This window comes from Lathyrus oleraceus, chromosome 4 (genome assembly GCF_024323335.1).
Source record: "Lathyrus oleraceus cultivar Zhongwan6 chromosome 4, CAAS_Psat_ZW6_1.0, whole genome shotgun sequence".
NCBI classification, from domain to species: domain Eukaryota; kingdom Viridiplantae; phylum Streptophyta; class Magnoliopsida; order Fabales; family Fabaceae; genus Lathyrus; species Lathyrus oleraceus.
Genome location: NC_066582.1, coordinates 229,192,211 through 229,213,652, shown reverse-complemented (window position 1 = coordinate 229,213,652; position 21,442 = coordinate 229,192,211). Strand labels below are relative to the sequence as shown.

Genomic DNA, 21,442 nt, shown 5'->3' with positions numbered 1-21,442 from the left:
GTTAGGACAGAAAATTGGAATATGCAAGATGATGTTTTTTATGAATGAAGTTTTTGATGGTCTGCTATGTCATGTTTTGACAGAAAATGGGGTTTGATCCTCGTCACAAGCAAGGCCAGGTTAGGTTGCTTTTGGACTGAGAGTTGGAAATGGCCAAAGGTGCTTTTGAGCATAAGCGAATTTTGAGAGAGGGTGGTATGTTGTTGATTATGCTGCTGTGTTATATTGGCAAGGCTTGGCAAAATGACAAGTTGATGAACAAGACGAGGCAGGGTTCTCACATGACAGGAAAATGGTGAAGCAACATTGTGTTGAGCAAGGCAACTTTGTTCTTCTTGAGCTTGGACAGAAAATTTCCTGCTGTTGGATGTTTGACTGCAGCAGTTCCCAAATGGTAAAAAGGTTGTGAAGTGGCAATGGCAAGGTTTTGTAAAATGCAAGTGAGAGTAATTTTGGTTGAATGAAGTTTGTTAGGTGTTGGCTGCTAATGCCAACTCTGCTGTTGGAGTTGTGACAGTTCTTTAAGTGCCAAAGCCAGATAATGTTTTTTTTTGAAAAAATGAGTGAGGTAGGTTGTACATTTGTTGGTTAGGTTGGCTGTTGTTGGTTTAGCATGATGAAGAGATGTGGAAAATGCAATGCAAGGTTTTTAGGTTTATTGGAGGTTTGGAATGATTTTTATCAATGCATCCAAAAATGAAATTTTGAGAAAATGTGTAGTTTTTGTGGTTTTTAGACAGTTGCTCCTTCATGACAGCAAGTGAGGTTAGGATTGCATCCAAGCCAGGCCATGCTGTTGAATGCTGCTCTATGGTATGGCAGGTTTGGTTACTAAAGGTTCTTGACAGAAAAAATGCAAGGCCAAGTGAGAGCAAGGTCCATCTATGATTTCTGCTGCATTCCCCCCCCCCCCCTTTTTTGTGGCTGCCATGCCCTTTCTTTTGACAGAAAAGTAGTGCTGTCCAAACTGCTATTGGACAGTACAAATTAAGGCATGGAGGTATGGTTGGTTTTGTCCTTTTGTCCCAAAATTCAAGTAAGCAAGCATGGCCCTTTTTCTGAGGTTTTAGGCTGCTAAGATGTGTTCAATTGACAGAGAATGGCCTCTAAAAGTTCTGTTTGAAGGTACCAAGGCATGGTTCAAATGCAAGCATGGAGTGGTATAGTGAAACTTGTACTTTTCTTACAATTCAAGCAACCAAGCCATGGCCTCATGTACTACATATTTTGACTTTGCAAACACATTCTAAATGACATTTATGAGCTGTTCCAATTGGCCAAATGTTGAAAAAATGTTTAAATCAAAAAGTCAACTCTTGGTCAAACTTACATTTAAATGAGAAAGGTCAAAATATGCCATTTTGATTGGTGAAGTTTTGGCTCATGAAATTTATATTTTTGGAAAGAGGGGATCAAATGTGGCTTGTAGGAAAAAACCCCACCAAAATTGGCCAAACGGTTTGAGAGATATGGCCCTTTGAAGTTCAAGATTTTCTGAAATCGATTCGATCATAACTTGCCAACCACACATGGGAATTGAGAGTTCTAGGACTTTTTGGAAATGGGAGAACAAGATCTTCAACTTTCATGTTGGGCAAAAATTCATTTGAGGCTTGTATCATGATGTAAGTTTGAGGATCAAAACTTTCCATTTATGGCAGGTTTCAGTTACAGGCCCAGTTTCCATTTTGGGAAATTCATGATCTGGCTTCAAATTCTTCCATGATGGTGTTTGGCATGATATATGATGACTATTTGGACATGAATGAACTCTCACAAACCAATTCCAATCATCCAATCACTGATTAAATGGACAGTTGACCAACAGTTGACTTTTAGGGTTTCTGCCTGATTGTGCATTGACTGATGACTTCCAAACCCTAATTCCTTGAGAACTTGACTTCAAATGATGTCCCAAGTTGTATGAACTCTTGATTATTGACCATGGTGCCCAAATTCCACAAGAATGACCACCATCCACTACTTTGACTGACAGTTGACTTTTTTAGGGTTTTTGACTGTCTGGGCATGAGCTGCTGACCTCTGAGCCCTTAACCCTTGACCAGAATACTTCAAATAGACCTCCAAGCCATGTGAACTTGTTGGACAAACCCCAAGGCCTTGATTCAATGAGAAATTCTTTTGCTTGCTTGGTTGACTGATCAGGAGATTAGTTTGACCTAATTCTTGATTGCTTGCACTTGAGGCAACTGAGGGACAATGCAAATGCTATGCAATGGATCATGATATGCTATGACCTAATATGAAATTGTATGCATAATGATAGGTGCAAATTTGAGGTGCTACACATAGTTTCCCTCTTGCCTTGCCTCCACCTATGTATATGGGCAGACATAAAATCACTGTTGTTGGTTTTGTCAACAACAATCATGAGGTTTAGGTAAAGTTTAAACTTGATTGTCCATTGCCTTTCGTCACTGACCGTTGAAGACATAATTGTACTAAAGATGCAAAAGTATGGAAATCAGCATATGAGGGACACATTAGGCACTAGGAAGACGAATTAGGAAGTCGTCCTAATTTATTTTGTATTCTTATATGTAGCACAATTTTTATTATATGTATATATTTTATCCGGTACTATAGTTTTTTTTATCGAGTCAGTTGAGAAAAATTCATGTAGGAAAAAAATGAAAAATTTACTTCATTGTATATAAGAAATTTCATATTTTTGGAATTTTGTGATAAATATCGAACATTTCACAATTTCTGACAAGAGAACACATGTCTTTACTAGATAAATATCGAAAATTTCACAATTTCAAAAATTTCGGTATATATATATATATCGAAAATTCTAAACTACCTGATACTTTTTACCTTTCTTTTAGAAAAAAAATAGAAAAAAATGTAATTTTTACAAATTACTGATAAATATCCAAAATTTTCAATACAAAAAAACATATTTTAAAAATACCGATACTTAATAAAGGATATAACGGTAAAACATCTTTAATTATGGAGATATAACTGGTGGCAGGTTAAAAGCTCTATAAAACCTTAAATTGAATGTCCACAATAACCTTGGCCCATATTTATTCGTGTGGACTCTGGAGTCAAGAATGATCCCCAGTCCCATTCCATAGAGGTAAGGACTAAAAAAAAGTAGAGACTTACTAGTATTTTGTTTTGACCAAAAGACTAAAGTCTTATTAAGACTAACAACTTATTTTACGTTATCTCGACACAAATTAACAACTTAATTACAATTAAAATCCTCTACCAAACACAATCATTTCTCAAATACTATCTGTTTTTATTTTTCCTTACATTTATCTTATCAATGCAAATTTTCTACCAAACAAATTAAATTAAACTATCATTCATTCCAACAAAATTCACCTTCAATTTGAATTCATGGCTTGTAACTATAGCCATGACTCTATACGAGCAAGATCACTGTTGATGTTGCTGGTAATGGTTTTGGTGTTGAGTTTATCTCCACGGAGCTGTAACAGCTTTGGCACATTCGGTTTGGATATCCATCACAGATTTTCGGATCCAGTTACCGAGATTCTAGGCATTGATGATCATGAATTGTTGCCTCATAAAGGAACTCCTCAATACTACGCTGCTATGGTTCATAGAGATCGCGTATTTCACGGTCGTCGACTTGCTGGGGATTACAATACGCCGGTTACTTTCGCCGCCGGCAATGAAACTCATCGGATTGCTGCTTTTGGATTGTATGCCAGCTCATCTCCCACTTTGTTATTTTCTCTTGATTAGTTTTTTTTCTTTTTTTATAAAGTATAAAAGGATATATTTTTTATGGTTCATAGTGTTTATTGTGTCAAATTTTGACTATAGAAGAATATAGGGAATATTGATCCATTTGAAAACTATAACATCAAGCTAGAAAAAAATAGTATAATGACAAGTACATATAATAGCAAAAATAATTCTGCACGCAAATGTAAAAACTAATCCCTAGGATCAGAATGGTCGACAAAGTTCTCCCTCAAGAGAATTTAACACTGTTGAGTGTCCAAGGCTGGGTTCGAATCCAACACCTATGGTTAAGCAGAAAGAAATCCCTTAGCATTTCAGAACCTATGAAAACTTGTTTTATGAGAACATTAATTGAAAGAAATGTTTGGAATGAAAACATTAAATAAGGTGAAATTATTTAGAATTTTCCAAATGTGACATGTTTTTTTGCTTATGCATATCTGAGTCAATAATGAGTATTTTCTATGTCGTTAGTGTATGTTAGTAACAATTTCTTCTGGTTATTTGGATTTCAGTTTGCATTTTGCCAATGTTTCGGTTGGGACACCGCCTTTGTGGTTTTTGGTGGCATTGGATACTGGCAGTGACTTGTTCTGGTTACCTTGTAATTGTACCAGCTGCGTGCGTGGTTTAAAGACACAAACTGGAAAGGTTTGCACTTCGCACTGTCTATTTTGTGTGTTTAGATTCGTACTCTATTCTTTTTCCTATGGTTTCTGTGAATCCTAAATAGAACCTGTCTCTCTTTAATTTTGTTTTATTTACAAATTTTCTTTTGCAGGTAATTGATCTTAATATATATGAGCTTGATAAGTCGTCTACGAGGAACAGTGTTCCATGCAGTAGCAACATGTGTAAACAAACACAATGCCCTTCATCTCGTAGCAGCTGTCAGTACGAAGTTGAGTATCTTTCAAATGATACTTCATCTTCTGGATTTTTGATAGAAGATGTGTTACACTTGATTACAGATAATGACCAAACAAAAGATGTTGACACACACATTACTATTGGGTATAATACTCAAAATCTTTCTGAGAAATTTTATTGACTGTATGTATATTTTGAAGCCTCGATGTATTCTTGGCCAAATCACTTCAGTTTGCTTTTAACAAGATTGGAATATGAAATGGCATACAGAAGTTGATGCCTTGATCCTTCACTAATATTTTAACACCATTGCCTCTGTTTGATTCTCTTTTGAATTATTGTTTCTATAATAAACCTTTTTGCTTATAAAGTTTATCATATTCTTGATATTAATACCCTAGAGATTGCGTCTTCTTAATATCAATTTATGGAATTTGGAGTCGACTCTATTGCAGTTGTGGCCAGGTTCAGACCGGTGTGTTTCTAAATGGTGCAGCTCCAAATGGTTTATTTGGACTTGGTATGGAAAATGTATCGGTTCCAAGCATCCTAGCCCAAAAAGGGCTTATTTCAGACTCATTTTCAATGTGTTTTGGATCTGATGGTTCTGGAAGAATCACGTTTGGCGATACAGGCAGCTTGGATCAAGGAAAAACTCCATTCAACCTCAGGGAATCACAGTAAGTGGATATTTTGATTATCTTCATTTTCTTTTAACAAGAAGCTATCACTTACTGCACTCTTAAGTTATGCAAAAGAAAATGTGAATAATAGTGTCGAACTTCACTAGTGCTTATGTAAATTTTGACCTTGGATATTTCTTGCAAGTCCAACATATAACATCACAATTACACAAATCATTGTGGGAGGATATGCTGCTGATCACGAGTTTCATGCAATTTTTGACTCTGGTACCTCATTCACGTACCTAAATGACCCAGCCTATACACTTATTTCCAAGAAGGTAAGTAATCAATTCTATAGTTTATTAATACCGAATAAGGAGTTTCATGTCATTTGATTTGCTCAAAAATTTCGCTGTGTTTTCAGTTTAATTCTCTAGTCAAAGCTGTTCGACATTCACCCCTGTCACCTGACTCCGAACTCCCCTTTGAATATTGTTACGACATAAGGTAATAAAAGTTTGAAAGAAACCATCAAATTTTCTCGTTCTTTTTCAAACAATTATTAGGTACTGATTTCCACTTTACCTGCAGTCCAGATCAGGCAATTGAAGTTCCCTTTTTGAATCTAACAATGAAAGGTGGAGATGATTACTATGTCACGGATCCAATAGTACCAGTTTCTAGTGAAGTGAGAACATAAGCTCAATTTTATGGTTTATCATTCCTATTACTCTTTTCCCTTCTTAAATTCAAATTCTTTTCTGATATCCAGGTTGAGGGAAATCTTCTTTGTTTGGGAATACAAAAAAGTGACAATTTGAATATCATTGGACGTGAGTATATATATAACAGAAGATTCATAGCGAATATATGATAACGATTTAATTTATATATACACTCAGCGTAAAAAAGGTTTTACTTATGCATTCACATCATTGATGGGTTAAAAACATATGCATGCGTAAAACCTTTTTTACACTTCAGTCTATATAAATTAAACTCTTTTATTAAACTATTCCTTTTATTCTTAGTTGAAACAATGTCATGACAAGAACAAGTATGACTTGATGCAGAAAACTTCATGACTGGTTACCGTATAGTTTTCGATCGCGAAAACATGAATCTTGGTTGGAAGGAATCAAACTGTGAGTATATTTCACCTCTTAAGCATTAAGATCCTGCATATTTTACATCTCTCCTACATTGGTTGTAGTTGAAAAATCTAAGATATAAAATTGTTCTCAGGTACTGATGAAGTGCTATCCAATACAAGACCTATAAGCAAATCTAACTCACCTGCTGTTTCTCCTGCTATTGCTGTGAATCCTGTGGCTAGATCAGAACCATCAAGCAATAATGGCAGATTTTCACCTAGTCAGTCATTTAGGATGAAGGCTAGTTTTGCATATATGGTGCTCCTTTTTTCACTTATAGCCATTTTTTAGCTTCTTTCTGGTATTCCATTATGTATGTATTTGTTTAAATTAGTAGGGCTTTTTAATTTTGTTATACGAGAAGTAATATCGCTTATTTTTTTTAATAGCATTAATTTGATCATGGGTTTGTAAATAACAACCTAGCAATAGCTTATTGTATTTTGTAAAGTACAGAAATTCCCATTCTCATGTTATATATTACTGTATATTACAATATTATACTGACGGTTGGTTGGCATCTTTTTTAATTTTTTTATTCAATATTAATACATTGCAGTAGCACATATTCAATATTAATAAATGTTGGTAAGAAAAAATAAAAAAGTTAAGGTAAAAACCAATGTATTTATTTCACAGGAACTGAAAAAAAAAAAAATTATCTATCAACAATAAATCAATCTAAGTGGCAAGAAACTTGGACCCTTTGGATTCTCAATAAAAGTGTTTCTAATAAGCACACTTTGGACTATAATCCACATAACCACTTAAGCTCCAATCATTATGTCTTTAGAAATACCTTGTCAACATCATAACTAACAAAGTTAAAAGGCTTAGAATGCAAGTTTAGGAAGCAAAAGCAACAACCAAGATGGCTCAACCATAACCATCTTAGATTCTTCCTTAATTGAGGTGTGTCTAGCCTTGTTGGTAAGCAACAAAGATGGATGTAATCTAACTTTGGCATGGCCTAATGTCAAATTAACATAAAAGAGCCAACAGACACATCTAACTTTTCATTTCTCACATTAGGAATAGGATAATATGCCAGAAAAAAAAATGATTGCCTTTTGGTAATGAAAATGCTTTAACATTACTACATTGACAATCATACTTAACAAATTGATATTGTCTTGTTCTACATCATGTCAATAACTAACTAATCTCTCTTTTTCACTCTATAAAAACCAATATTGTTCATTTTTTATTTCCACGACTAGAAGCTAAAAAACATTGATTAGTAGTTTTAATTGGCTTGTATGGCTTTCATGGTTACATCATTCTTGAATTTCATTCTCTTGTTTTCTTTAGCTTCAACAGGGAACTCACTTAGTTATAACTACTATGAAAAGACATGTCCTAATGTAGAGTTCATTGTTGCCAAGACAGTGAGAGATGCCACTGCTTCGGACAAAACTGTCCCCGCAGCGCTTCTCCGATTGCACTTCCACGACTGCTTCATTCGGGTAATGCTACAAAAAGAAAGTGAATCATACATTTGACGCAGCCATGCTAACACACTAAATCCAAATTTGAAAGAGTCTACCTTCTATACACTTTTCTGTCATGCATATTTACACATTCTATTATATCCGATTCTTTTTGTTTTTTCTAAATTTTTTGAAGGGATGTGATGCTTCTGTGCTGCTAAACTCAAAAGGAAGCAACAAAGCAGAAAAAGATGGACCACCAAATGTATCCTTGCATGCATTCTTTATCATTGATAATGCAAAAAAAGCAATAGAAGCTGCATGTCCTGGTGTAGTGTCTTGTGCCGATATCCTAGCTCTAGCAGCAAGGGATGCTGTATTTCTGGTATAATATAAACAAAGCTAAATAATAACTTCAAAAAACTATCATCACATAACTAACGAATGATCCTATATGGTTTATGTGTATACAATATTGTTACAGTCTGGAGGTCCAGGTTGGGATGTTCCTAAAGGAAGAAAGGATGGAAGAATATCCAAGGCAAGTGAAACCATACAGTTACCATCCCCATCTTTCAACGTATCGCAACTACAGAAGAGCTTCTCTCAAAGAGGTCTGTCATTGGAAGACTTGGTAGCTTTGTCAGGTAACAAATTTCCTAGACCAAAACTTCACCATTTGATAAGATAAATTGAATTCGCAGCAAAATTTGGTGAAAAAATATGAAATTTCTTCCGACACATTAAAAACTCTCACTATGCTTGAAAATTGAGACTCCAATAGCTTATAAACACCCACTCTCTTCAACCACCGAGACACCTTTTAACTAAAGACAAAAAAATGAGAGTTTATAGACAAGACCTAAAGAAGACAATACCTCAATCAAATGATATAGTGGACTGAGGTGCTCAAAACATTGACGCTATATGTGAGACTTGAGGGCACATGCCACGAAAGACGGTTGACATGCCTATTAGTCCCTCAGGCTTGCTTGGGGACTACTTTTCCGTACTCCAAAAAGTGTCACATTGCTTGTGAATTATGATTACACAAAAGTCTCACATTATTTGAGAATCACGGCCAAACATAGTTTATAAACATCCACACTCTTCAATCCGTTACACACAAGACCTAAAGTAGGATAATAAACGAACTTAACATTACTGAGTTGAGGAATTGTGTGTTTGTAAATCCCTTAGCTTCGATTTTCAAACAATGTGATATTTTTAGTGTAACGAAACAAAATTCATTCTAATTTTTGCATATTTTTTATTTTTCATCTCAAAATTTCATAGTTAATTCAATTATCTCTAGTAGTCTTATTATAATATTTACATGAGAATCCTTTCTACTGATGTCTTTTTTTATCCTTATGTAGGAGGACATACCTTAGGTTTCTCTCACTGCTCATCCTTCAGAAACAGAATCCATAACTTCAATGCTACACATGATGTGGACCCTTCATTAAATCCATCATTTGCATCAAAGCTAAAATCAATTTGTCCAATAAGAAACCAAATAAAGAATGCAGGCACCACCTTGGATGCTTCTTCAACTACATTTGACAATACATATTACAAGTTGATCCTCCAAGGGAAGGCCATATTTTCTTCTGATCAAGTTCTTATTGATACTCCAAATACCAAAAATCTTGTTTCAAAGTTTGCTACCTCACAAGATGCATTTTACAAGGCTTTTGTGAAGTCTATGGTCAAAATGAGCAGCATCAATGGTGGCCAAGAGATTAGGAAGGACTGTAGAGTGGTTAATTAGGAAGCTTTTCTTAGTTTAATTCTAGTTGAGCTTTGATATTCTGTTTGGTTTATAGTTTATACATTCTCTATTAGGTAAATTTAATAAGCTAGATAGTTTATAGCTTATTATTTGATTGACTTGTTAAGTTTCCTTCATCAAAGTTGAATTGTTTGTGGAGTAAGTTTGTTCAAGAACCTAATTTGAAATAATTTTAAGCTTACAGTTTATAAAACAAAATAATTTTTTTAAATAAAATTAAAAATTAATTTTAAAAAATTGAAGATGGACTAACAATAATAATTAAATAATAAAAATGTTGTTCTGTGAATTTTTTAAAGTAAAATATAATATATTTTTGTTGGATAACATTATAAAACTTTTTTACACAATCTTTAAAAATATACTCCTATTTGACAATTTAGAAAAAACAAATAAATTGTCCACCGTGTCATTTTCTGGAATTCACCAGAATCTTGTCCTCACTCTTCACTTCACCGAACTCTGAGAACTGAGAACAGGTTATGGCGTTCGCTAACTATCTCCCACCGCTTCAACTTGTGAAACCCTCTCTCAACTCCCCAAAACCCTCCCTATTTTTCAATCCATCCTTTTTCTTATGCTCCCACCATTTCAACTTCCCTTCCGTACTTCATAACCGTTCTTCAATTTCCACCCTCCGCAAGATCACCGGTAATCAAATTCCTAAATTAAATTAACTTTACTCCTTTATTGTAAATGTTATTTCTTTGACGCATGCAAATTGGTAATTGTTGTATTTTTCAGTAATTCTCAAAATTTTGTTTTGTTTTGTTTTCTTGTATCTTAATTCAGTTAAGGCTAAACCACAAGAACCTGAAGTTAGTGTAGCTACTGATGCATTTACACAATTCAAGCATCTGCTTTTGCCTATCACTGATAGGAAACCTTATCTCTCTGAGGGAACAAAACAGGTCATTCTATTCAATGTTTGATTTTGTTGTTTCATACTTAATTTTTGGGAATAGGGCTGAAATTTTAATTGTGTGCTTGTTTTACGAAATCAAATATCGGATGCTGCTATTCAGGCTTTGTTTGGATTGATGAAGCGGAGTGGTATGGGATGGAATGAAGTGGTATTTTATTGTTTGGATCATTTAAAATTGGATGGAGCGGAACAGTATAGAGTGGTATAGATTACATTTCATTCCATCACTCACCGTATTCTTTCCCCTCCGATTTGGGTGGAATGAAGAATTTGTCTTGTTCTGTCCTAAAATTTTCAAACGATGGAATGGAATCTTCACTCCCCTCTGCCCCATTCCGCTACACCGTTTCATTCCGCTCCGTTCATTTTATAATACCCAAACAAAACTTTAGGTTCTGTTTGAAAGTTAGGAGGGGAGGAGGGAAGTATTGGGAGGGAGAGGAGTAGAGAGAAAAATAGATAAATCTTTGACTTTTTTTTTAATATTGAGAGTATTATAAGTTATAACTAAGATATTGTATTTTGAGAATTCATCCAAACTTTCCAAAACACTTCACTAAACGCTGATTTGTGGTCGTGGCTATTTTTTATTTTTATCAGGCTATAGCAACTACCATTGCCTTAGCTAAGAAGTATGGAGCTGATATTACAGTTGTAGGTATGTTAGTATGTGTAATTGTGCGAGTGTGGATACTTCATGTTGATGTCATGAATTTTTACTTGGGTTGCTTGCTCGAATAAAGCTTTAAAGGAAAATCTTTTTTACATTTTTTGGTTTTGTTATTTATATGGTTTTCAGTTATTGATGAACAGCAGAAGGAGTCTCTGCCTGAGCATGAAACTCAACTTTCCAGCATCCGATGGCATATATCTGAAGGTTTGTATAAGCTTTTTTCTTTTTATCATTTGCCGAGTTCATTTTTGTTTTTAGATTTAGCTCTTCTAAAGAAGTAGAAAATAAACTAGTAAAATAAAAAGAATGATTGATATTTCAAAATGCTCGTGATTTATCATGTATTTGTATGTTATGTTATATCAACCCTTGATTTATATATCAATGATTGGTATTAATAAATATAGAGGAGCTGAATGTTTTTTTGTTAAGGCCCTTGAAGGTTACATTATCAATGATATGTTTTCTTATTTGGTGAGCAGCTGCATCCTTTCTCGGCTTAAATATTATCTTAGAATGTTTTTGAAGTTGTAAGTTCATTGTGTATTTTAGTTCAAGTACTCCTATAGATTTGTGGTGAAAGCACAAATTTGATTTAAGAGCCTAAAAGGATGTACACACCATGAATTTTGTAATTATTGATGAACATGACATATGAAGTGTATTTGATACACATTGATGAACAACACAAGTAATTGAATCATGCATAACATTGTCTTGGGTAAGAAAGGGGCTTGAGGGAGTGAATGGAAAAAGAGGATGGAGGAAGAGGGATGAAGGAAGGACAGTAACTTGGGGATGAAAGTTATAGGTAAGGGAGAAATTGTCGGTATCTTTTTCATTTTTAAAGGATCATCTAGTTTATCAAGTACCAGATATTAAGAGTTTTGTCCTGTGCTTCAACTTTTACTATGTCTTATGCAATGACCTCTTTTGATTAAAACATGGAACAACTATTTTTGCGCTATCTAGTCCTTTATTTTGTAGCTAATCAAATACGCTGGCAATGTTAGGAATGATATCATCAAATTTATTTGTTTCACTTATTGTTTTAATCATTCTTAAGTTACTTTCATGGCATTGTGAACTTAAGGCGTAAGAGTTGTTTTCAATCATGATTTGTCACGCCATCATGTTTTGTATTTAATAATGAAAAATACAGGTGGATTGAAAGACTATAAAATGCTTGAGCGGCTTGGTGATGGAAGCAAGCCAACAGCAATAATTGGTGATGTTGCTGATGAACTTAATCTGGATTTGGTAGTTATTAGCATGGAAGCAATTCATACAAAGCATATTGATGCAAATTTGCTTGCTGAGTTCATTCCCTGTCCTGTCATGCTTTTGCCATTGTAGTTTGCACAGTTTTTAGATAGAGAATGATTTTGTTTCATCTGCTGTGTTTTTTCTGCTGCAATTTGATATACAATGTTATCTAGTATATGCTACTCTAAAGTGTTAGGGATATTATGTTAAATATGTGTGGACTGTACTTGCCTCTGAAAATCTTATAACACTTGTTTTTTTTGCATTTTTCCTATGAATTATTTGAACAAGACTAGTTTTATCATTTGCTTTGATTTCTTCAAACTGTGTTCTAAAATTATGATGCTCCGATCAAATGATGTTTGTATCTCATTATGCTGGTTATGGATCATTTGGTTGACGAATTCTCAATCACTACATAAATCTCCCTTACTATTTTCTAACCAATTCTTCAATGTAGCATGGGCAGACTCAACTTGGTTTGTTGTTGTATTCCCAAGGTGTCTAACCTGATCGGTCCATACACAAACAATTTTCTCCTTCACCTGGTCAAGGATTATGCTTTCAACATATTTTAACAAATTAGGATATTTCTCGCACACCTTCCTTAAATGTACAAAATAATCGACATATAACTCTATTAGAAGAATTTACTATATCATTCCATGCATCCATTATTTTTTCCACTACCACCCCGCTTTCACGATTTTTCCGTCTTCAGACTTTATCTGTTTTGTCTCTACCGCATGTTTAACCTGACTTCGCACATTCTTTGTTATGTGATACCTACAAAATAATGCATAAGAAGTAGGAAATACCTTTGCAACTGAATTCATCAAAGCGGTATCGCGGTCGGTAACAATCATTTAGGTATCTCTTCTTGGTCCTTCATTGCCAGACACACCTCTAAGGCCCAAGTAACACTACTCTCTTTTTTTCTCTCTAGAAATACAAACCCGACATGATAGGTCTTCTCAATAGAGCTAATACCAACCATCTCGAATAATGGAAGTCTGTACTTGTTGGTCTTGTATTTTGAATCAATGATGAACGTAGTAGGAAATGTGTTGAACAACTTGATGGAATCAGGATGAGTCCAAAATATATCTCTAACAGTTACTCCATCCTCGCAGGTTCGGTACCTAGACATATAAATATTATCATCCAACAGTTTTAAGAGTTGTTGCATTTCAGTTATATCCCCCCAGCGCCTTGTTAGTTTGGTACCAAATATTTTACACTTGCTTGATATTTGAGATATTTTTTAGTCTTTTACGTTTCAAAGTTGCAAGTATGATTTTCGATTGAATCAAATTCAATGTCATATTTGAAACACATTCCTTCTCTTTCGGCATGAGGTGATACACAATTGGATGACCGACAAACTTTTTACACAAGTCATGGTTATGTAAAGCAAATGTGACATTAAATCTCAATTTCTTATTTGTCAACACATAACCACGCAACTTAAAGGGACATTCACATTTTCTTGAACCAGTGTCATCTCGTTTAAAATTCTGGAAAGGAGGTTTATATTTCTCACTTCTTCCGCACGTCATTATCGCAAATGCATATCTTTTATCCAAATAATTATTAAACCTTCCAATTACCATACCAAATCTCATATTGTAAGCCTCAATACGAATCCATCGAAGTATGTGATCACGAAATTCAAACTCTTGCTCATTTTCAAATTGGTTGCGAAGATCTACCGCCTTCACAACAACATCTTTGACATCCAAAGACATAACATATTTGGGGAAAACATCTTGGTGCACCATATCTAATGAAAATAACTACAACAAAACACTCAATAAGTACAAATACTGTAAATAGAGTACAAATACTGTAAATAGAGTTGAAAAATAAAAACAGACAGATACCAGAGATGCATTTTCGAAAATCATGATGTATTAGTATTAACATATAACTTCTTTTAAGTACAACTATACAGTTAAATTTAAATATTAATTCAAAACAATTAAATTAATTTTAAAAATTTATATTTAAATTAAATTTAATTTAATTGGGCTTAGTATAGTGAGATATCACTCACTTATATTTGTTTGTAAAGTTAAAAATGTATACATAAATATTATTCTCAATTTGCATTTGAATACAATTATGTGTATAAAATTATTTTACTCCGTCCGAACACGTGTTATTTAACTTTTTTTTTTTTAAAATTAAATAAAAGAGAATTTCTTATCCTATTCCATGGGGTGAAAAAACACCTTATGAAAAACCAAAATTGTCCTTCAGATTTCAGAGATACATCTTCGGACGCATCATACAACCACCTTTTGTCGCACCAAATGAATGACACTAAACATTTATCTACAACATATTTATACTTGCTTAATCTACTCCATAAGACAAATGCAATGTTGGTTTGAGAGTAGTCAAAATCATATCACGACATGCCAACATTTAAATCTTGGATACAAGACTCAGATTTATTTATTATTACAAACCAATATATCAAATATAGAGCTTGGTATATTAGGTGAAGAAAAGGGAAGTTCTACCAGTGTCATTGGGTCGTTCTGGTCAAGTATAAAGATGTTGTAGATAAATGTTATTAAGACAATAAAGATTACAATATAAATAATTTTTCAATTTTGGAATAATTTTTTTCATTGCCAAATGGCTTTTTACAGCTCACATACATAATCATTTATTCTTGCTATAAAAATGCCCTCATCACTGTTGAGGGGGAAAAGAAACATGCATGTTCTAAATGCCTAACGAAATCCATAAGCAAGAGGGAATAACCCAACACATAAAGGGGTTTTCTACGGTCATGAACAATAGGTGAAACATGTTTTAAGTCCCATGGATACCAATGTTTATACTCCACGAAATGGCAATGAAAACAGTATAGAATCATAAGTATGCATTTTTGTCTTCACATGAAGGCTAAGCTTAGTTGCTTACCAAATATGCCTTTTTTTACATTTGTCAATGTCGGTAAACTCATATATAATTTTATAAACAAGTTACAATATTTTAAAGCAATAATCTTAATATATAAATCAATAATTTGATAAAACAATTTTTAGTTGATTCAGTGGTGATTAGAACTCCCATACAATTGCGACCGAGAGAAGGTTGAAACCACTTGATGTCCTGGATTAATCAGTCCAGTGGATCGGAAATTGGTGTTGAAAACAAACAAAAAGCAATAATTTGATAATTTGATAAGGAAGTAGCAATATCTTACTCTCTTTGCAAAGTTATGGTTGTTTGTTGCTTGACCATGGCGAGTCGTAACATAGTATAAACTTATCTATAATTGAAAAGAAAAAGCACAAACTTTAACCAATAATAGCAAAGCAAGGCAATGGGTAATGCGCATTAACTAAGAGTATCACTCTTGCAAGACTATTGACCTATTTTTGTATAGAATATCTATTAACTAAGAGTATCACTCTTGCAATACGATTGACCTATTTCTAGTTAGCTTGTAACTAATATCTATGAAGTCAAGCATCTCTAATATTGTGTTATGATAAAGACAAGTATATTTTCCGTGACACTATTTGGTTGAAAATCTGAGTCTAACGGATTCTAAATTTCACTTATCAATCAAGGCATTTTTTCAATGACACTATTTGGTTGAAAATCTAAGTCTAATAGATTCTAAATTTCACTTATCAATCAAGGCATTGATTCATGTTTTATACTCATTCCATAAGGTATGATTCACGTATAAATACCTTAGGTTTCAGATTTTGAAAACACGCTTATTTCATTACAATTCAAACTCAATCTTTCGTCTTTAAAAAAAAAGTGTCTTGTGTCATAAGCTTTTGAGTGAAACTTTTTGCATTCATTTTCATTGCATCAATAAAAAAGTTTCACCATTTCTGTTATGAGCACTTGTGTAATATATTTGTGAATTGTATACTTGAAAGAGAAAATTGATTCAAGAAATTGATATACATCATACAACTTCAAACTTCTTATAGAAAACTCAAATTTGTGTATACCTTGTTGTCCAAGATTGTTGCAAACAAGAGAGTGAAAAGGGAGGATTGCTCTCCTTTTCCATTTTGTAAAATCATAAGGGAGTGTTCCTTATTGATTAAACTAGTAAGTTGTGTATAAAGGCTATGATAGGCTTGTACAAGATTTTAACACTTATTGAAATCTCTTATTGCGTAAAGGGACTGAAGTACTCTCGGATTTTGAGGGGAACCATGATATATCGTCAATATTCTTTACTTTTTTGTATTTTACCGCTTTCTAATCATCAACACACCAGAAAGTTAAAGTAACACTTCATTAGAACCAAAAATCAATCAAAGTACCTAATTGACCCCCCTCTTAGGTGCACTTTACACTTACAATTGGAATCAGAGCAGGTCTGATAATGGTTACAAGCTAACTAGAAATTCTATACTAAAATAGGTCAATCGTCTTGCAAGAGTGATACTCTTAGTTAATGCTCATTACCCATTGTCCTGCTTTGCTATTATTGGTCAAAGTTTTGAAATCCTGTATTTCTGCATAGAGTTTCTAGTTAGCTTGTAACTAATACCTAAAGATTCAGAATGACTTCCGCAAATCCTGTTTTGAAATACGGTGGCAGCAACAATAATCCTTCACTGTTTTCTGGTGAATACTTTGATTTTTGGAAAATTTGCATGAAGGCTCACTTGGAAGCGCAAGGAGAAGAAGTATGGGATGCTGTTGAGAATGGTTTGTTGGTTCCTACAAGTGTTGTCAATGATGTTAGGACAGCAAAGATTAAAAGTTCATGGAATGAAGATGATAAGAAAAAAGTCCTTTACAACAAGAAAGCAATCAACATACTTCAAAGTGCACTTAGCATGGACGAATTCTTTCGTGTCTCTCAATGTACAACGACAAAGAAAATATGGGATACATTGGTAGAAACTCATGAAGGAACCACTAAAGTAAAAGTTAGATTGAATACCTTGAGTCAAGAGTATGAGTTATTTAAAATGCAGCCTAGAGAATCAATCTTCACATTGCAAAAGAGATTTGTACACTTGAACAATCACTTGATTGCTCTTTGTAAGACTTTTACTAACGATTATATTAATCTTAAAGTGCTTAGATTTTTAACTAGGTGATGACAACCAAAGGTGACAACAATATCGAAAAAGAAAAGTCTTTCTACCATGACGTCCGCATCCTTAATCATAAAACTTCAAGAGCATGAACTTGAACTTGGAAGAATAGAAAAGAATGAAAATCAAGAGAAGAAATCCAAAGGCATTGCTTTGAAAGTTGACACAAAAGAAGAAGAAGGAGAAGATAAAAATTTCACGCTCCTTGTGAAAAGACTTGGTAAATTATTTGGCAATAATGAGAAATCCTTGAATTATTCAAAAAGAAAGAAATTTTTCAAGAAAAAGGATGCTTCCACTTCAACACAAAATGTCACTTGCTATGAATGTGGAAAGCAATGACACATAAAGACGTTATTGTTAATTATTTTATTTTCTTTATCTTATAAATATTTGCATGCTTGAATGTAGATATTTATTTATTTCTATTTTTTATGTTTCTCTTTTAAAAAAATCATGTTTGATAAAAAAAAATCAAAAAAACAACTTTCGTTTTTTAAAACGAAGTCAAAAAGACAAAAAAAAACTAACCTTTCTCTTATTTGTAAATAATAATCACTCTTTTTAATTAAATTCACTCTTAAACCAAGTCAATAACTAACTTACACCACTATTTTCTCTCTTTGTTTTTTTATCTTATTTTTTTATACTTAGTTTTATATTATTTTATTATTTGGTTTATTTTTATTTATTTGTATTATTTCTCAAATGAAAAATGTATCTCCTTCCCTTTGATTGTATTTTTATTTGCTTTTATTTTTGCCTTTAGTTAGTTAGTTAAATGAACTAATTTAAATAGTTTGTCAGAATAAAATCAACATTTTCTAGAATAAAAAACCCTTGATCAACATCAATGACTTTTCAAAAGAAGAACAAATTATTACCACAATCTCTCATCACAACATCAAACCATTCCAACTTCATCACAACATCAAACCATTCCAACTTCATCACAACATCAAACCCTCAATTCATTTCAAATTGCTTTGTAACGCCAATCAAACATCGATCAACATTAAGTGCATTTCCCAAATAAAAACAAAAATACTTAATCATTATCAAATAATCTTTTGCAAATAAAGATAAAAAGGAACGTGGTGTATATCACGAGCTCCTGAGGGTTAGGATACGAGGTGTATATCTCGACCATCCGAGCATTCGTCATCCCTTTAAAAAACGTTTAACGTGTTAAATGCCAAAATCATTTTTATAATAAATTGGATGAAAAAGGAATATGGTGTATCTTACAAGCTCCTGAGGGTTAGGATATGAGGTGTATATCTCGGTTATTCGAATGTTCATCGTCCAACCAAAATACCTAACTATATCTAAACCTTTCACAAATAAGATGAAAATGAGTGTTGTGTATATCACACGCTCCTGAGGTTTAGGATACGAGGTGTATATCTCGACCATTCGAGCGCTCGTCATCACCAAAAAATAATTCAACACATCCAAACTATTTTTCCTTTTGGCTTTCAACTTCCAACTCTTTTTTTAAACGAAATATGTTTTGTCTCGAGACGATGCAAAACAAAGCTTCCGCATATGTGCGAGTGAACTTTGTGACGTTTTCCCATGAATGTTGATATAGAAATCCATTATGTTGTGATGCAAACTCCCCATCCTCTAACTTTTTTGGGTAAGAAATGTTTTCCATTTGATTGCGACAACAAAAACTTTAGCTAAAATCAACCCCAAAATAAAAAAATTATACCTAGAACTACGTAGCTTTGAGTTCTCCATTGCACATGGAGATACGTAGGAGTGAGATTCAATGTCTCTTCAGGCACCATAATAAAAAAAAATCTATTTTTAGTCCATTGCCCCCTAATAAAAAAACGCTTTACGCCCCCTTTATTTTTCTCTCTGAATTTTTAATAACTTGAAGAAAGCCAATATTAGAAAGCTAACACTTACGTACAAAACTAACTAAATAGTTCCCGTTGAGTACAATGGATGTGACATATGCTAATATATTCCCCTTGCATAATCGACTCCTGAACTCGATTTGGTTGCGGCGACCATATCTTTATCATCTTTTAAAGGTTTTATTGATATTTCCCTTTTGGAAATAAATAAAGTTTGGTGGTAGCTCTGTTAGTCTTACACGAGCGTGTGATGCGCTCGCAAGGTCTTATTTTTCAAGATGATACAACGCGCCTCCTTCAATCAATCTCAGGACTTTCGTTATCAAGATTTGAACTCAATTGAAGTTGAAGATGCATGAATTTCGTAGAAAGACTTTGAACATTCAAAATAAAGGAAATTGATTTTCACTAAAAATCACTCTGGAAATATGTTCAGAATGATATAGGTATGTGAAAGATGATGACAAAAAGACTTTATATATAAGCATACAAAATGGTTGAAAAAAGTAGTTAAATTCGAACCAAGAGAAAAATATGATTTAAATAAAATGAGCAAATCAAGTGGAATGGAAGAAATAACAATTTTTCAAAATAAAAAGTTGGTTACTTCGAATCAGAGAAAATGTGATTCAAATCAAATGTCACGTGATTCGAATCATGTTTAAAATTTGATTCAGATACAATGACACAGAACTGAAAATGAATTTTGAAAAATGAAATTTATTTGAATCATGTATAAATATTGATTCGAATCAAATCAAACAGAATCTGTCCCCAAGAAAATGGTCAGAATCAAGTGTAAAATTTGACCAGAATATAATTTCTAGGTTTCACTTCTGTCCACTTTGATCAGGATCAAAAATTCAGTGTAAAATTGAATGATTCGAATTAATCTTGCAAAATATCAAATTTTCAAAAACATTTTAAGATTTTACTTTTGAATCAACTTTAACCAAAGACACAAAATGATTTCATTTCACTCACATATGCTATTGATCAAAGAACATTTAGATCAAGATTAAATCTACCAAAGTTTTATGCATGCTAAAAACGAATCAAATCAAACTCGATTCTGAGAAGTGCAAATATGAAGGAGACTCAAATAATCGAAATAAGAACAAAGATGAAAGTGATAAGATAAGAAACCAAATAACCAAATATAGAAGCTCCCCTGAGTGAAGTAGGGACATGCAACTATAATCTCCCCCTTTTTGATGCCTGACAAACTTTCACTTGGAATTAAGTAGACCTTTGAGTATAACGCGTATGTTCCCCTTGAAATATTTCACAAACTACTCACAACATAAAAAATGCATAAAATAATTCTAGACTCGTTACAACTTCTCCCCCTTTGACAACGCCTAAAAGAAATAGTTCGAAATGCGTCTAAAACCAAGAAAACAACCACTAGCAGATAATTCCAAAGAACATATGAGATAAACAACTAATAAGCATATACAACAACCATGATCTCATATGCAACAAAGATAGACATGTCACAAGCAACATAATGCAAATAGACATGCAACACAAACATTCAACAACTAACAATAAAGTAATCAAACTTGTAAATCAAGGTATGTGTTAACAATCATAAATAATGCATGAACAAGTAATTAAGAGTTATAATGCACATAATTAGCAATATGAATTTAAAATACTTAAATGCAAGTAAGAACAATCAAATACATAAGTTATAGATGAATGAGTGAGACATGGAGGAAATAAGAAAATCAATGCATAACTCTAACACAAATACATAGAAAGATACAAGGGTTATAGAGACATTCCATTGTAGTTTGGTAAAAGCTATGAATTTCTAAAAAATAGTGTTATTGCAATAAAAAAATATATAGAAAACGAAACTAAAAATCAAATCCTATTTCTATTTAAACCATGAAGAGTCTAAAACTCCCAAATCCCTATAAATATTGTGGAAGGATTTCAATGACAATGGTTTTGTAAAAATATCAGTAAGTC

General features: G+C 33.1%; 4 protein-coding genes across 5 annotated transcripts; 3 read left to right on the top strand and 1 right to left on the bottom strand.

The window, feature by feature from the left end:
* The first annotated feature begins 3,152 nt into the window (after positions 1-3,152).
* LOC127074732 (aspartyl protease family protein 1) lies at positions 3,153-6,933 on the top strand. Of its 2 annotated transcripts, none has more exons than XM_051016078.1 (10): positions 3,153-3,707; positions 4,269-4,404; positions 4,535-4,767; positions 5,079-5,303; positions 5,452-5,587; positions 5,674-5,756; positions 5,841-5,937; positions 6,022-6,082; positions 6,323-6,394; positions 6,495-6,933. In XM_051016078.1, the coding sequence occupies exons 1-10, from the start codon at positions 3,379-3,381 to the stop codon at positions 6,692-6,694; spliced, it is 1,572 nt and encodes a 523-aa protein (XP_050872035.1). In that variant the 5' UTR covers positions 3,153-3,378; the 3' UTR covers positions 6,695-6,933. The 2 variants fall into 2 exon arrangements, with proteins under 2 accessions (XP_050872035.1, XP_050872036.1); XM_051016079.1 differs by lacking the exon at positions 3,153-3,707 and adding an exon at positions 3,948-4,039.
* Positions 6,934-7,573: 640 nt separating this feature from the next.
* Positions 7,574-9,770, top strand: LOC127074731 (peroxidase 64). The gene is made up of 4 exons (XM_051016077.1): positions 7,574-7,869; positions 8,030-8,218; positions 8,318-8,480; positions 9,213-9,770. Exons 1-4 carry the CDS (start codon positions 7,663-7,665, stop codon positions 9,605-9,607), a joined length of 954 nt encoding a protein of 317 aa, XP_050872034.1. The 5' UTR covers positions 7,574-7,662; the 3' UTR covers positions 9,608-9,770.
* Positions 9,771-9,996: 226 nt separating this feature from the next.
* Positions 9,997-12,796, top strand: LOC127074730 (uncharacterized). Its single transcript, XM_051016076.1, has 5 exons — positions 9,997-10,279; positions 10,421-10,539; positions 11,154-11,211; positions 11,353-11,430; positions 12,389-12,796. The coding sequence occupies exons 1-5, from the start codon at positions 10,111-10,113 to the stop codon at positions 12,580-12,582; spliced, it is 618 nt and encodes a 205-aa protein (XP_050872033.1). The 5' UTR covers positions 9,997-10,110; the 3' UTR covers positions 12,583-12,796.
* Positions 12,797-12,899: 103 nt separating this feature from the next.
* On the bottom strand, positions 12,900-14,273 carry LOC127136806 (uncharacterized). Its single transcript, XM_051063327.1, has 4 exons — positions 13,732-14,273; positions 13,449-13,634; positions 13,183-13,278; positions 12,900-13,098 (listed from the first exon to the last, which is right to left on the bottom strand). The coding sequence occupies exons 1-4, from the start codon at positions 14,271-14,273 to the stop codon at positions 12,900-12,902; spliced, it is 1,023 nt and encodes a 340-aa protein (XP_050919284.1).
* Between the last annotated feature and the right edge of the window lie 7,169 nt (positions 14,274-21,442).